Here is a 17,928-nt window from a genome sequence, read left to right as displayed (position 1 = left end):
TTATTTTAATATTTATATTTTGAATCTCATTTTTTATTTTTACATTTATTGTTTTATTTGTGTGTATATATATATATATGTATATATATATATATTTTTTTTTAATTATTATTATTATTATTATTTTTCCCCCATGTATATATATTTTTTTGTATTTAATTTGTGATTGCCATGGCCATTCTATGCCAAGTTAAGTCATCTTTATTTGATTTGTTTACTTCCTTATTCCAAGTACCAGTAGAGTCGTGTGGATTTACAGTTTAATAGTGTAGATATATGGATTCCATGTAGATACTGAAGACTGCTTCTTGAGAATACCACACCAAGCAACCGCCTGGAACAGGTGGCCCAGTCAGTAGCGACAAACCAAGCTGTGACAACTCTCTGTAGTGAATCACTCTGCTCGTGTGCGCCCCCCCCCGGTGGCTGGGGCAAGCATTCTTACAAGTGGAGGGAAAGCAACTAAGCGAGACTCCCTCAGTCGCGGCGAACGAAGTGCAAAATCTAAACTAATGATATGAAAGCTAGTGGGTTGTATCGCATGGCAGATATTTTTACATCATACTACGATATATATCGTTCAAATATCACACAGAATCTGAAACTTGACAAATTTGACAAACTGACTTGTCGCTTTTATGTCTGTCCTTTACCTCCTTTTTGATAACAAGATCTTAGACCTTACACAATCTCTCTGACATGACATACATGTAGGACATGTTGCACTATTCTCATTCTTTTCTTTCTCTTCCATTGTGCCTGCTATAGCAAATGGTGATGAGCCTGCGGGTATCGGAGCTCCAGGTGCTGCTGGGCTACGCTGGGCGCAACAAGCACGGACGTAAACACGAGCTTCTAAGCAAGGCGTTGCATCTGCTAAAGGCCAGCTCCAGCCCCTCCGTCCACATGAAGATCCAAGAGCTGTACCGGAGACGCTTCCCTGCAAAAATGGTGTCTCACTCTAAGTTCTCCTTGCCCGGACCACATCACCCAGCCACGGCGGGGGTGGTTGGAGGAGGTGGAGCCGCTTTGCCTGCTGGTATGACGCAGCTGGCGTACGAGGGCCACGCGGGTCACAGTGGAACCCCGTCACCTGCTGCCTTACTACCCCTCTCGCTACTCGGCCCTGGGAAACACGAGTTCACCGGGTTGACGCACCACCTTTCCGCCGCCGTCCCGCTACACCCCGTCCATCCGGATGTGAAGCTTCAGAGGTTGCCATTTTATGACATGCTTGATGAGCTCATCAAGCCAACCAGTCTAGGTGAGAGAGCATTTCAGTGTTTTTCATACGTGAGGTGGAATGTGTTGCAAACGTGCGGTCTCTTTGTTAGCAGCTAGCAAGCAAAGATAGTTTGAAGGCTTCGATATACAGCAAGACGAATTTATTCGGACACAAACGATTTAATGAGTGACAATTTACACCGTTAAAGTAGTGAACTAAAAGCAACCTACCTTGGCTTCCACTTCTACTTCTTAGGATCGTGCCCGCCAACCAACTCTAGTTTTTGTAGATAGCGACTCCGAACGGCTGGTTACAATGAGTCGCAGTAATGTAGTGTCCTACTAGGGAGATTTTGTGAAACTTGACATATTTCCCACCTTTAAAGAAAAACGCTTGCCGAAAATAAAGCTTTCTCCATATATTCCTTATGGAGGGTTGTCCTACAGGAGAATAAGCAGGCTAAGCAGTGACGTCAGTGAGAAGGGTCTTTTGGGTTCAGGTACGGTGATAAGGACTTTGCCATTCTAAGACCTTCCACTTTTTCCCCCTGATGAAGTCCTTTGTTGTGTTGCCAGTGTGTTTTGGGTCATTTTCATGTTGTATGATGAACTTCTCTTGATTAGGGATACACGATAATGCTATTTTCAACAGATACCGATTAACCAATAATGAAGAAAGTGCCGATGTCGATAACCGAGAAGCCGATTGTTTGCAAAATGATGAATGTTAAATAGTTATTTTGCATAACAGGACTGTAAAGAAAGCCCACAATGGCGACTGCTATGTCGCCATGATGCATCTTCTGTGAACACGAGGTCGCACGCATTATGACGTCACAAATAGGCGACACTACCATTAGGAGAGGGGAGGGGTTGAGCAGTTGGCCACAACTTGAGTCACAACCACAACAGATGAACCAACGTGGCATGTCGATTATTATCAGCGGATTTCTTTATTATCTGGTTTATCTCACCGATATTATCGTGCATCTCTAGTTTGGATGCATTGTGTGATTTAGGTCCCAGCTTTGTGTACAGTCTGATTACCGCTGTACCGCCATTGGCTGAAGTCACACTGAAGTCATGCAGTCATGGTTGTTGAGCATGTTTCAGCCATTAAAGACAGCATTATTGATGTTAGTCCTTGTTTTCATCTACAGCTGAAAAGTTCACTGAAAAGTAGGCCTGTTACAATATTTTCATTATTTGGCCATATCACGCCCATTTGTCTTCATGTACATTAGCATGCCAGTGCTGATTTTGTACACTTCAAACAAAATGTCTCTTTGAAACCATTTGGAACATAAAAACAAATGCTTATTATATGGACTATATGCCACGGAGGAGGCGGGACCTCCGACTTCCGGGTTTTCACCCATCAACTTTGTTTCCGTTTCCGTTTTGTGACGTGTGAGCCGCGTCCCAGTACTTGCCCTTCCGCCTTTGTGCCCCTCGGTTGCACGTTCCCGTCGACGGGTGCGAGGCTGCGAGTGTGTAGCGTCTGTCTCAGTGTCCGAAGCATTTCAGATAGCCGAGACGCTCTCCCGCCGATGAGCGGGAGCGCGCGGTTGGGGGGCGCACGGGTGGGGGTGCGAGTGTTGGAACGCGGCCAGCAGTGGCCGGAAACGGCGCTGATGTGTAAAACCCGGAAGTCGGAAGTCCGTGGCATCTACCGCATAAGAAGGCCATGTTGAAAGTTGTGTCGGCAATGCTTCTGTCGCATCAATTTTTTTTTCATACTTACTTATTACTGTATTAAATCAACCATCAAGTTATATGCAATATTAAAACATAGCCAAGACATTTAACACTGTATTTTGATCATATGTAATTTGCATAAGTCTGCCAGCCCACTGCTAACTACCGTAGCTATGCAAGCTACGTCTCCACTTAGTGTTAACTCTTGTCAAACTTCAGAAACTTATTGGACTCAAATGCACCGCACCAGTCACAGAAGATCCAAATCAAACTCTTTTGTTCCCAAAGAGCTTACTTGATATGACACAGAGCTGCCAGCTGTTAGAGATTGTGTTTTTTTTGTTACAAACTCACTGAATGCTAGCTCGTTATGCCCGTAACACGAATTGCTCCAGATATTTTAAAAAGTCATGGGTCACTTCACTCAAACAGGTTGAAAACAAGACAAATATTTGGCACATAATTAAGATATAAAGTATGTTTGACAATGTGCCAATTGTAGACGCAGCGTAGTTCTGCCGGTACGCTCAACTAAAGAGGTGCTCACGCGCACGCACAGTAGAAGCTAGCAGATGTCTAACCTTAGTGAAAAGCTAATAACTAGAAAAGGCTAACCCTAACTGCCGCTAGCCTTATTAAATTTGTATCAGCGGTGAAGGACAAGAGTAGCAACACAAAGTGAATCTTCATTGCAAGATTATTATGTCCAAATAATGCACAGACAGCTGTATGCGCAATACAAACCTTATTCATTATAGTATAACAAACGCCATGACACTTAAATGCACGCCGTCTTACTGTCATATCGGAATTGACAATTCCGAAATTACGTCACCAGTCAAAATGGCAATCTTATGCTGCATTCTATGGGGGACCAAAATTGCCCAAATTAAAAATAAATAAATGAATAAATAAATGACCAAAAGTGAAAATAAAAAAGGATATAGTAAAATAAAATTAAAAAATTGTATTTAAAAAAATAAATATAAATGGAAATAAAAACAATATATACATATATACAAATATACATTTGTATTTAATTTTTGAAGTATATTTTTTATATTCATTTTTATTTTAACTTTTAGTCATTTATTTATGTATTTATTTATTTAGTCTTTTTTTTGCCAGGACGAAATGTTATTCAAAAGGTCCTAAGCATGTCTTGGGTTGGACTCCGCCGTTGCAAAATGCCTTTCAATGATCGAGTGAGCGGGTCGGCGAGCAAGGAAGTCTCGACGTCTTGCATTTGGAGAACTCCAGCAATGGACGACTATCTTGTCCACTGTCACTACAACTTGCGACTTGAGTTGCTCGACAACAAGGTCGAGGTGACAGTGGACAAGTTGGTCATCCATTGCTGGAGCTCTCCATTCAAGTCGGCGAGACTTCCTTGTTCGCCAAGCCGCTCACTCCACACATGACAAGACAGACTATTTAATGTGAAAACCTTAGCCTGTTTTGTCTTAGTTTAGTGAATTCTTTTAATTACACTTGATGATCAATCCCCTAGTTTGGCCCGATTTGATTTCTATCTTGGCGATATCCATCCTTGTAGTGAGTGCTTATCTAGTACTCACCATTCATTTAGTCGAGCATTACAAAATCAGGGGAAAATGTCAGTAAAGATCGTCATTAGCATTTTAATAGAGTAAGAAATATAATTGATTTTCCTTTTAATTCATGTACATGGTGGTCACAGCTGTGTTATTCCAACATTTCTCCTTCTATTGTACGATGTACGTAATGTTTTTTTACCCGATCCTCTTCTTCTGTTTTCTCTCCCCACTCTGTTTGCCATCATCTGCTTTGCAGGCAAACATTTGCATTCAAAGTGATACAATTGCACAACTGTGCCTGCAGAATATTGGTCCTTCTATTTGAATCTGACTTGCACATAGACATTGAGGTCTTTCGCACACTGTGCACATATGGGCTCTTCCAAAACCAGACATACTTCCGTATTAATAATGTATAAGTGTTCTCTCAACAGTGAGAGAAAAGGGCGCAAGTGTGAAAAAAAAATTGTAGAAAATTTTCACTAGGCTATGTGAATGGTTCGAAAAGACTCCTCAGCATCATTTTTTATGTAATCACTATATTTAACCTAATTGCAGTATAAGGAAGGGAGTCCATATTTAACCTAATTATAAGGAAAAGGAGTCCTGTTACCATTTATCATTCACATATGCCTCACTCAGATCCATTGATTGTTATGCATACTACGCCCTCAATTGTTTCTTCGTCCCCTTTTGCCTCATCCACAGTATAATTTTCACCAAATCCCTACCCCCACTCCTTCTGCTGCATTTATGTATGCCCCTACATAGAGTATCACCATGCGTGTCATAAAATGCTAAAACGATACTCTTCATTCCAATAACTTATGTACCACTAGCCCTCCCCTCAAAAAGTATTAGAACAGTGAGTCTGATTCTTTAACAAACTCCAATTCCAGGGAAAACTGGGATGTTGTGTAAACAAAATACAATGTTTTGCAAATCCTTTTCAACCTGTATTAAATTGAGTACATTGGGCAAAGTATTTAATGTTCAAACTGATGAACGTTACTGTTTTTAGCGAAATTTCTCTAATTTTGAATTCAATGCCAGCAGCATGGTCCCAAAAAGCTGGCTGAGGGTCAACAACATATCGGGAAAGTTAGAAAAATACCAGTTTGGATCATTCCACAGGTTAACAGGTTGAATGGAAATATAGGAGCATCATGTTTGGGTATTAAAAAAAATAAATATATATATTTTTTAAACATCGCCAAAAGGCTCAGTTACTCACAACCAAGTATGGGGTGAGGTTCACCACTTTGTGAGCAGCTACATAAGCAAATATTTAATGATGTAAAAAAATATATACAAAATTGTGGGCTGAGTGTGTGACAATGTGAGAATCAGCTGCCGCGATAAACCCATATTTTATGTAGGTCTACTGATAGTATGTCTTAAAGAGGAAGCCAACCCAAACATTTCTCGACAATAATATGTTGTATGTGCACCCAGTAGTCTAAACACAGCATTCTCATTAATATTGTGTTTGTGGAATATGAATTAAGCAGCAAAATCCCCACGTTTTTTATCCATTTCAGGGCGTGGCCATTTTTGCCACTTGCTGTCGAGTGAAAATGACATCGCAGTTACTCACGGCTCAGCTTCAGAAAGCAGGTGAGCTGTGGTTGGTCGTTGCCTGAGCCCTGAGCAAAGGTGGGGGCACATACAACATATTATTCTAAAGACAATTTCTGGGTTGACTTCCCAAATGCAGCTCTCTTCAAAAAAAAAGAAAGAAAAAAGTTGTAATCTATTTGTCTCATCATTTGCCGTTTTCCCCCTTTCTGAAGAAGCTTTCCAAAGTTCTTTTAAAAAACAAAAACAAATTTTTGCTAGCTTCTAGGCTTACTTTTTTACTACCGTCTTACGTGACCAGATGACTGTTTTATATGTACGGAGTACATGATCAGGATTTTATGCTGCTGATTCCAATTATCCATGAATGAGATCAGCTGATACCGATCGCATGGATTAGCTGCATATTCTCAAAACACATAATCACTGCGATAAAGGAAAAGGGGAGGGGAAGCTACACTCCACACAAGCTGGTCTCTTGTTAGCCACAGACTGCAAAGTACAAGCTGTGGATGTTGAACATTTTTACAGACTTTTCAAAATGTAGATGTTTTTTTTTTCTTCAATCTTAGACAATAGATACCTTTTAAATTTCTAACAAAATATTCAGGGAGCTCTCAAGGTTATCAGTACGTCTTAAAAAGTTTAATGGAAACTTAAAGTAAATACCATTGATCTCATAGATTTCTACAGTAAATATTTTTTTCCCAAAATTTAAAAATACCTGAATTCTAAACTTTCGCATTTCTTTGTTTTGATGTTGAACAAAAACAAAGAGGTTCATAAAGTTCCCAGTGTTAGCAGCATCTCTAATAAAGTTAACTGTAAATTTAAAGTTATCTGAAATGAAAATGGTTTAAGATTTACCTTTTTATCGACCGTTAGATTTAAAAAAAAAAAAAAAAAAAAAAGGCCAATACCGATATTCTCAAAATGCCCAATACTGGTGCTGATAATTGGCCAGGCCGATTATCGGTCTATCCCTGGTAATAATACTGATGACGTGCTAATAGTACATTCTGTAATAATGTGTCAGATTTAAGTTAACCTACCATGCAAAAAAACACATTACCAAGTGATATAGAACTAAATGTTAAATGTTTGTATCTATTTTTTTATGAGAAGCTGAAGAAGGTCCAACACTCAAAGTGTAAGTTACTGAGCCTTGATTAAACAAATGAACTGAACTCGAGGTTGTACTGATAAACACAGAACACCCCATGACCACTAGAATCTGCTTCATTTTCTCCCATTTCAGACATTTTGTCGATGTTCCTATGCATGTTGTTTGCAGATGTGTTGTCTTGGGTGTGGCCCATGTAGCACTGACGCAGCTTATAAAATGTCTACTTTTTGCATTGACGAGAATAGCAGGACCAGCTGCCAGACTGTGAACACACCGATCTAAGCATTTCTGTATGTGCACCCTGGAATGCCATAATGAGCCCGGTGACCATACAGCTGGAGAACACCCCCATTTAGCCTTCCAACCAGCCTTCTTGTTACACAGGTTGTCTTGGAAATTCTCAATCTCACTATTTTTCTTATTTTGGGGTTGTTTTTCTGAGAATGGAGCTTCTTTTGTGTTTGTGTGCATATGAGCGTGCTTGCATGTGGCGTACTGAATTAATGAAAAAGTAGCAAGACCAAGTTAACAAACTCCAGCTGGGCTTTGTTGTGCTGATTAGGCAGATTGAGTCAAGTAAATTCTCTGGAGCTTAGCTCATACCTAAAACCAGACTTTAAGCAAAACGTTTTTTGTTTTTTTTTACTTTAGACCAAAAATCATCACTATTAACATATTGTAACTTTTTTCAAACCACCCGGTATGTTATGCATGATCAACCAAGTTATTTCAGAAGAACGCAATTCCTCCTGTTATCTTTCATCCAAGGATCTTGGGATAACAGTAAACTATGTTATCCCAAATTGTGTTGAATACATCTCCTCCTGAATAACTATGCTATTTTATTTGGTATTCAGATGTGGCAAATCCAAGTCCAGAAAGTAGAAATCCTGCCACAGTTTGGCTTTAGCCCCAGGTGCTAGCTAGCTAGCTCCCTGGGTGCTTATTTACCTGCCTGCGAACTAGCTAGCTAGCACAAGGGGCTAAAGCCAAACTGTGGCGGGGTTTTTCCTTTCTGGACCTGGATTTGCCACCGCTGTTGGTATTTAAGGTCATCACTTTAGATGGTTAAAAATAACTATTTTGTCCTTCAATCTATCCCGGTACTTGTTATTTAGACTACATGTTTTTGTGACACAATGCAGATTTTTTTCACTCCCAAGTGACAAAATTCAGTTTTTCCTTATTACCATTATATATTAAATTATAGAGCCGTTATAGAGCTGAACCCCTTTGAATTAATGATTTTTAGGCCTTTCCTACAGGCTGTCTTGAAATGGTTGGCATGGAGACAAGTTCCAGTATGCAGGTGCTGACCCAGCCAAAACACCAAAAATTAACAGTTCGTCGGCCACAAATACTGTTCATCCAGCCTGCTCAAAATCAGCCAGAGGTGGTATCATACTGACTATGATGGGTGACTACCGATACCAGGTATCGGTGTTGGTGCCAATACCAGTCTTATTTTAAGGTATCGGTACTTGCGGCGGTGACCGATACCAATATGGGCCGCCCTCCTGCAGCCATTTTACGACCATGGACAAGAAAGGAGAAATTATATGAACACAGAGTTGTCATTAATTTTTGCTTCTTTTTTTTTTAAACTACTATCATTAAAAATTCACCCACTAGATATTAAATTGTAAATATAGTTCGGCGTTGTTGTAAAACACTAACATGTTTTGTTTTGTCTTGTTTTGTTTTGTTTTCTTTGTTTTGTTTTATAATTTTTTTCCTTTCGGACACATTATTACAGGTTACATCGATCACATTATATAATTTACAACATTGACATCCGAAAGAAGGGCTGCCGGGTAGAAGCCATGGCTTATTAGTAACCCGTCCCCATCAAGTCTTACTATACTCATCAGTCATATACATTTATTATGAAGGTCATTGATTCATATCATTATTAATCCCAGATTTAAGTCTGCACACTCCTCGCTCAGTTCATCTTGAGTAAAGTCTGTGTGTAAGTTGCAGCTTGTACCAAACATTTGGAATTGGTAAATCAGGCCCACCCAACCAGGCAAGCAGCCAAGGCGAGCACACGCTCGTTCTCCAGTAGCGTCTTCGCTGACCTTGAATCAGCTTTTACACATGTTGTGGCTTCCAGAAGAAAAGATCGGTTTGCATTCTGCCCATTGCGTCCACAGCAATGTTCACTCCATTCTGGTCAGCTCAGCCACCACTGTTGCCAGCATCCAGATGATGCTCAGATCTTGACACTTCTTAGCGCCCACCAAGGCCACCCACCAGCTGAGTAGGCCCCGCCGACTCCATCCCAGAACCATGTTTACCAACCCATTGTAAATATTTACAGCAGATACATTGCAGCCACCATACAACCTTATCACGACAGCCTTGCATGTTACAACAAATGTCCAAACAGAAATAGAGCCAGACAATGTTTACATTCTTTCAGGAACAGCAATACATGTTATCATTGCAGGTGTATAAACAAAAGTTAACCATGGCAGTGTCAGCAAGTAATCATATGCTATATTCACATTATTAAAATTATAATAGCTCCGGTTTGGGGTTAATTAGTAATATGTTACATTTGGGTAAGACATAATCCACAATTTAATGATGTGAGTTACTGATTGCAGTTATTGTATCTCAAACTCCGCCAATTCTTCCACTCTTTTCACGAACCGTATTTTCTTCTGAGAAGATGAGTCTTCTTTAGTTTGAATGAAGATCCGACAGTCTTTTGTCCATGTGTTCTCGATAAATCCATTATTTTTCAATTGTCGCGCCCTTCTGGCAATGTCAGCATTTCGTTTAGTGAGATTTTCATTGACGTAGACATGTTTGCCTTTAAGCTTGTAGGAGTCTCTCAGAAGAGCAATCTTTTTCTTCCCGTCAACAAACCGCATCAGTACTGCCGGTGGTCGTGTCCCCCCAGTTGGAAGCGAAAAGCACATCTGAATGTGCGCTGGATCCACAATTAATCCCAAATCTCTGAGTCGAGTTGTCACTTGCCACAGTCTCGTTCGCTGAAACTTAGTCAGAATCAACTGCACTTTTCTGTTCCAAATCATCCACTTTTTGTTTCAGGCTGACAATGCGTCAATCTTTTTCTTGTGTCTCTTTCTTCAATTGCTGAATTTCTTGCAGATGCTCTTTTTCATTTCAAGTATTTCGGTGACCATTTTTGTTTCGTTTTGCAAGAGAAGATTTTATCTCCTCAATTTCGTCAGCTCTTTTTCCGCCAGGCATATTGCAACAATGTAGTTAAAAATCCCAATGTCAACAAAATAGAAGTCACGCGCATGTACAGCGTCCTTCCTCGACAGATGCGTCCTTGAGTCCTTGGTTGCTCCTTGACCTGTTTCTTCTTCGGTACATTAAGGTAATAATAAAAAAAAAAAAAGAAAGCTGTTTTTCTTCTATCGGTTGTTGCTTCAGGTCTTTCCAGTGAACTGCTGTGTTAAGCAATATCAGTGGCTTAGGCTGGAGGTGGCAAGCAAATTAGGTTGAGGTGGCCACCTTTGAATTTTGTACACAGGAAAAACCCTGAATATGGTACATTAAGGAAAACGATTGTAGACGGGGACAGTGGAGTAGTACCTACCTGGGGGATTGAAACTGTTTCATGTGTATTTAGGATTGATCCAGCAACTTTAATAACTGGCAACCAGTTCAGGGTGTACCCCGCCTACTGCCCGAAGCCAGCTGGGATAGGCTCCAGCAACCCCCGCGACCCTTGTGAGGACAAGCGGTACAGAAAATGGATGGATGGATGGATGGAACTTTAATAACACACTGTTTGTTTTTAAGCATTACTTTCAGTTTCATTGTCATAACCACCAACAAGTAAGAAAATGGTCAAATTAAGTTACAGCAACTTTATTCTCTTATGATTCTTACAGCAAAAATACATACCGGTACATATATGGATTAAATACTCTGTGATGCAGAATCATCTGGTGTTCTTGTCTCACTGCAATTCATGCATGTTTTTTGTTTATCTTTGCAGATGACATATTTGCAGATGGAACATTTGCAGAAAGATAATCTTGAGCGTTTGATCATAAAATAATCTTAAAATGATAAGAATTATGATGTGTGTCACACGCCTTTTCTTTTGATAGTCTCATCAAAGCACAATCATGTGAACTGTACCGCCTTCGTTAGCTTTTTGAATGTATCAGATAAGGCTAAGAAGTATTATGGGCGTGCAAAAAAATAGTGTGATGTGAACGTATGGGAGTATTTCGGCTTTGATCTACATCCAGATTTCTATTTTCTTCCCTTCTTGATTTTCATACTGTTTATGTAACAAATGTTCATCCTAAAAAAGTGGCAGTTGCATGGTTGTAGTTTGAAAGCGGATAGGGGTGGTTGCCTTTTTCATATCTCTTTTTGCCACACTCTGAAACAGGAGAACAAATCCACTTTTGTGGTGAGAGTGACTTCTATAACGATGGAGGGGGAGGGCGGGGGCGAGAGTGAGAAAAAGCAAGCAAGGACTGAGTGAGAGTGAGTGAGTGATAAAGAGAATGAGAGAGAGAGAGAATGAGAGAGAAAGAGAGAGGGAGAGAGAATGTGGCTGAGCTGGAGTGATGGAGATCTATTTTTAGCTTCAGTTGCCCGAAGAGGGAAAAGTCTGAAAGCACATCACATGTAATTTTGTGCTGTGGCGCAGACAGGCTCCAAAACACATGAAGACACATTAAAATGAATGTCTAATGTACCATAAAGGTCCTTTATAGTGTGAGTGGTAATTACCAAGGAAATGAAATACTTAGAATATCTGATGACCACGACTGATGCTGTAATTAAGTGGATGTACGACTGTGAATCACGTGCATGTGTTTTAGGCCGTCTCTTCACCACTTTCACCAGTTCATTCAGAGCTTATCAAGCACAATTCTTGATTAGCATTTCTTGGATTTCTCTTCCATGTTACATTTATAACCCACAAGGAGGAAAGACCACAGTCAGAATCATTACTCAGTCTTGTCATTAAATCATTCACTCCCAGCCATTTTCACTGAAGCAACCCCCTTCACACCTGGCCGGCTGTTTTACTAGATTTTGAATGATTATGCAAGGCCCAAAGAATATTGTGTTCTAATGCTATAAAAACATAGAACCTACCAAAAGAAAGATTACAGTCTCTTCTTTCATCAGGAAAAAATGTATATTTGTATCTGTTTCCGTTTTGCAGCAATTAGCATTAGAATATAGCTAAGTTTCATCATTATTGACAAATCTATTTAGAAATGTGGGTAAAAGCGATTTTTTTTCAACACGGTCCTCTTTGCTCTGCTGCCACTTGCTGGCCATTTGTGTAATAACTACGTAACGAGTATTGCCCGTCACCCTAAATTATTTTTTATTTTTTGCCTTTTAAAACATTTCCCCCTGGGGAATGTGTGTGCGTGCCTTGATGGATTAACCATGTGTTTCCTCAAACCAACCAGAGACATTTCAAGAAGGAAAAACTCTTCCAGCAAGGGACTGAATTAAATTTTTACAACCCACAGGAAACACATACCTCAGCGCCTACCGAGATCTAAAAGCTTCTTCAGCAAGAAGACTAGTGATAGGACTGCTTATCAGTTCCCAGACCACTTTTATGGAATCAGCTATGTGTTTTTTGGAAACAACACCCCTCGGAAGTTATACGGTACCACAGTGCTCTCCAGCGGTTACTATCGGTATTATTCTCAAGAGTACTGCCGCTCGTAATTAATCTAAAGTCTACATAATTCGGGACATAAACGGAATCTGTGTACTTGACAGACATAAAGTGACTTCTGTTTATCCTTGTACACAAGTTGTATGGCGACCTCAAATGAATGATGTATTTAACTAACATCTAAGTTTAGCTAATTAGGAAGCTTAGCGGATTCAATAACTTAATGATCGCGCTAGTGTTTGAAATGCGCTCAGAATGATTAAGGAAGCATCTGGCTTGTCAATTCTGATTAAAATTCTCAAATGCTATCCCAAAAGCTTGGCCTTAGTCGAACAAGCCTGCTTCTGGCGCACGGAAGTGGCGGGACTCTTGACCACCTGCCCCGCAAGCTTAAAAGCCAGCGCACAAGGAACCTCTTGCCCCTCTCTCTTGCCCCATGAACTTCTCCTGACCATCACGAGAGACGTGGTCGCCGAACAAGCTGAGAGCGACCACATGGCTTCTTTCTTCGAGCCCCGGACTTGCAAACACACCGTACGCCCCAAAGCGCGTGTCACGCAAGGACTGCCTGGTTTCTGCTGAGAGCCGATCCACCTACCGTTAGCGAACCGGCTCCACGACAGCTGTTACGCACCGAGCCGCTGTGCGCCAGCGACAGAAGGACTTCCACTCCAGCTGTGCACCAGCGACGCCCCGCAGCACTCAAACCAACTGAATTGGACTTCACCCGCCTCAGACTTTGTTGCGGCCTCTCAGCCGCGCAAGCACTCCACCACCAACTTGTGCCATCCGAGGACCTGCTGCGCCCTCTCAGCCGTGCGCCCTTCAAGATCAGCCAGAGGCTCCGGTGCAGCATTCCAGCTGCGCGTGCGCCGACCGCCCTCACCTCCAACTGAGTTTTCTACAACTAAGGACGCTCGCCCAGTCCCTCTCTTTCCCGTGTACCTGAACCAGTCCGCAAGTGCGCCTTCATTGCAATCTGACCATACCACTGGCGCAACGCTTTGATCCAAATATAAAAGGATTGACGCTTCCATTTCTTTCCCCCATCCACCTTTTACATTACCTTTTTATCTTAATTCGCAAGGTAGCATGTTTGCTTTTTATCTTTTATTTGAATTTTTTCCATGTCATGAATAGGTTAGGCTGTGACTGTGACTGATAAGTGTGTTTACTAAAAAAATCTGTTGTCTGGAAATTCAATTTCCGCCGAATCATTTGTGTTTTCTGAGTGGATTAGTAATTCTCTTACTAAAGCAAAGAACTCCATAATTAACTATAGTAGCAACTTCAGATTATGAATACTTGATAATAGGATTTTCATCGTTTATTTTGCTCCTACAAACAAGCAAAGTCAACGTGGTGCCCTCAGAGGTTGCTGAGGAAATTACAACTCCCCTTAATACCATCTAAATTTCTCGTTCGCCATTGCGGCAACCTAAATAATCGCTACAACAACCATTTCTTCAACCGTTCTTTGCAGTTGAGAGGCTGCATCAAAGCCTTCTGTATCCTCTAGCATAAAAAACATACAAACATAAAAAACTTATAAATACATCTTTGGGACACTAACATATTTATAAGTTTTTGGGAGCAAATTAGTTAAAGTGAATGCTCACTTTAAAATTGCTTGCTGCATGTTTAATATGATTGTTTCACTGATATATGAGTAAAAAAAGTATTTTTAAATTGAATAACATTTGACTTATTTCTGCTGTTGACAAGCATTGTTTATTTATAAAAATTAGATTGTTGTGTGAATTATTGGGAGTTGAACAGTATATAATTTCCTTTTTGTTTTCTTGTATTTTCTACAGCTTCGGACAACAACCAGAGATTCCAGGAGACATGTTTTGCCTTTGCATTAACGCCACAGCAAGTCCAGCAGATCAGCAGTTCAATGTAAGATGAAACGAAATGCCATTTTGTCCAAACCAGACTGTGAAATATTAAAAAATTATTTATCAATCTGCATGGATTATAATAGTTTTTTGTTGTTGTGCTTTTAGGGATATCTCGGGGACCAAATGTGATTTCTCAGTTCAAGTCCAATTGCGGTTTTGCCTGTCAGAGACAAGCTGTCCTCAGGAAGATCATTTTCCACCCAGTTTGTGTGTGAAAGTAAACGGCAAGCCATGTAACCTGCCGGTGAGAAACACTGATGAGTACAGAAGTGGCCAAATACCATCCGTCTTTTACCTAAGTGATACACCGATATGTTGGGGTTTTTTTCAGGGCCAATACCGATTATTAGTAGGCAAGGAGGCCGATAACCGATATTCTTTTGCTGTAAAATAAAAAATATTGGCATCATTTGTTAAAAAAACTTCAAATTTTCAACATGTTTGATGTTTTTATTTTAATTTAAGCATACAGCAAATAGACAGCTTTGTTTTTAAATTTTAATAAAAAGTAAATACTTTACTATAGCAAATAGTTTAAGAAAAACCCCATCTGAAATGTTGAAATTTCACTTATTTTCGTTTTAATTTTAACAATAGCAAAAAGCAGCAAATTTAAATAAATAATATATATAAAACTTTCCATGAAATAAATCCACGTTTAAATTTATCTCTCAAGCTCGTATCTTTCTGTGCTTGCGAACATAGCAAATTTTGTCTTCTCAGAGTCCGTCAAAGGGTTCAAAAGATGTTCACAAACAGTGAAAAATTGTCAAAACATGTACAAAATGTCTTTGTGACAAAAAAACCTGTTTGTGTCAAGTAAAATCTGCCTGTGAACATCTTTGCAACCTTTTGAACAGTTTACGAACCCCGAAAACAACACAAAATTCACTAAGTTCACAGACATTCGCCGCTCAGCTTTATCGGCCTTAAGATTTGTAAAAAAAAATGGCCGATGCCAATATTCATCAAAATTTTCAATATCGGCACCGATAATCACCGAGGCCGATAATTGGTCTATCCCTATTTTACTTTGTACTTTAATACAGTACTTGTAATTATTAACATGTTTTTTTAAATTCTATATCACAGGGTTATCTTCCTCCAACCAAAAACGGTGTTGAGCCGAAGCGGCCCAGCCGACCCATCAACATTACCTCACTGGTCAGATTGTCCACTACAGTCCCTAATACCATTGTGGTGTCCTGGACTGCTGAGATTGGAAGGGTAAGAGACAAAGGGCCCGATTTACTAAGATTCCAACTAGCGGGCTCAAAAATGTGTATTCACTCATGCAGACTTGTGTGCACCGTTGGTCGCCATATTGCACGACATTTACTAACATTGTGATATTTAAAATTAAAATAAAAAGTGGTAGAGACTGCTGCATTTAAAAGAGGGTTTTGTGATTTAGCTAGCTATAATGATTATCATCATGGAACATTTGGGAGAGACAAATACATTTGAAGTTGAAGTAGGAAGTGTTAGTGGAAGACAAACAAACATATCACGCTTGAAATAAGCGGTTTCGCATCATAGTTTGCGATGTAAAATTGACATTTTCTGCTTTATCAAAACATGTTGAATAGCAAAAAAATGAGAGCAGAGATGGGAAATCTAGGTCCACAAAGTAAAAACCCTACCACAGTTTGACTTTAGCCACAGGTGCTTGTACTCAACCAGCAGGTAAACGAGATCATTTCGAGAAGCACCTGTGTCTAAAGCCAAACTCTGGCGGGGTTGGAGGTTGAGACTTGAGTAGCTACTTACGCCGCGCTAGCTAGCAACAATTTGGCTGGCTACTCATGCAGATAAGCACGTTGTGGACTTGCTCCTCTTAGTATGCGCACGCAGTAGCACAAGCACAGACAGACACACTCAGCGTGGTAGGACAATATCATTGCGGTCTGTGAGCACCAAAACTTTTTAGTTTGTGGAGAAAGGGGAGCAAGGATGTTGGTGTATCTGGTGTTGAAATGTCAACCAAGATAGCATTCAGCGGCCAAAAGACATAACACAACCACCGGCCACCAGATTGACTGGTGATGTTCGCACTTTCTTTTTGCGTCGGATGCCGCTCCTCTTCTCTGCTCGAAGCCGACCCGGTCTGAACCTGACAGTAATTGTCGCCTCCAAACCATGCTAATTGTTAAGCTAACCCGTGAGTGACACAGCTAGTGCGTGTAACACCGGAATTAAGTGCATGGGTGATCGAGTACACTTAACACTTTGTTGAAGCAAAGCGTATCCAACTTTGAAGCGCAAAATAGCAGGCACATTAATAAATGTGTGGGCTGTGGAGAAAAAAAATCTACTCGCGAAACTAAATGAATTACTCTATGCTTCGTCAGTCAGGAGTGGCCTATTTAGATCAAAAGTGTTGTTTGTTTGGAAAGTCCTGAGTTTTGATTTTGACTTTTGAGGTCTGCACAATAAATGTTCTTAAAATTGTTTTGTTTTTTAAAATCTATTTATATCATCTAGACAAGAAAATACAATTTGCTGCTATACACAATGTGAGTTTGAGAAGTAAAAAATGATGAAAAAACTCAAATTTCTATTGTTTAATAAAACCCTGGCTTTAGATATTTGGCCTTATCCTGCAAAAAAAAAAAGTCGAATGTTGCTCCTCAAATGAAGTAATTGATTCGCAAAACTGCTCCGCAAAGGGGAAAAAAATATGTTGAGCCTTGTATTACTGAATTACATAGAAGATATTTATTGCTCCAGAATTTTGGGGGAGAGCAGCTGCTGCATAAAAGCCATTTTTCTCATCCTAGGTGTCCATCCTGCCTCACATTGTCTCCCCCCCAAAAAACAATCTTTAACTGGATAAATAACATTTAGTGTCAAAGTAACAACTTGTTTCCGAATAAGATGCTTTTCTGTGGTAGCAAGGTAACAGTTCAGAGCGACGCTGTGCCCATGATGTGTGCCTGCCACGGCTGCCAATGCTGAACAAATGATTGACACCTTGTAAAGTACGGCTTCTGTCTCTGATTGGTTGTCTTTTTTTTCTTTTTTTTTAATCAGGAGGTGTTGATTCTTGTAAATCAAATTAGAGCCACAAGGTGTGGTCAGACAGCTGATTTTTTCCCCCACTGATAATAGTTATTTATGGTCATCTACCAAATCTTGACTGCTTTAATCAATTAAAAAAAAAAGTACTGTTTTTTTTTTGTAGCACAC

The 17,928-nt window shown here is 40.1% G+C and overlaps 1 protein-coding gene across 1 annotated transcript in view; it reads left to right on the top strand.

The window, feature by feature from the left end:
- Window positions 1-17,928, top strand: part of LOC147177472 (E3 SUMO-protein ligase PIAS1-like) — a 62,871-nt gene that overhangs the window by 26,759 nt on the left and 18,184 nt on the right. The window contains exons 2-5 of the mRNA XM_086070774.1: window positions 769-1,264; window positions 14,653-14,737; window positions 14,845-14,983; window positions 15,832-15,966. Coding sequence (XP_085926900.1) covers window positions 772-1,264; window positions 14,653-14,737; window positions 14,845-14,983; window positions 15,832-15,966 — 852 coding nt within the window. The 5' untranslated portion in view covers window positions 769-771. The remainder of the gene's footprint in view (window positions 1-768; window positions 1,265-14,652; window positions 14,738-14,844; window positions 14,984-15,831; window positions 15,967-17,928) is intronic.

This window comes from Leptonotus elevatus, chromosome 3 (genome assembly GCF_054856555.1).
Source record: "Leptonotus elevatus isolate MCC_2025b chromosome 3, RoL_Lele_1.0, whole genome shotgun sequence".
Lineage (NCBI taxonomy): Eukaryota > Metazoa > Chordata > Actinopteri > Syngnathiformes > Syngnathidae > Leptonotus > Leptonotus elevatus.
This window is presented reverse-complemented; position numbering and strand designations above follow the sequence as displayed.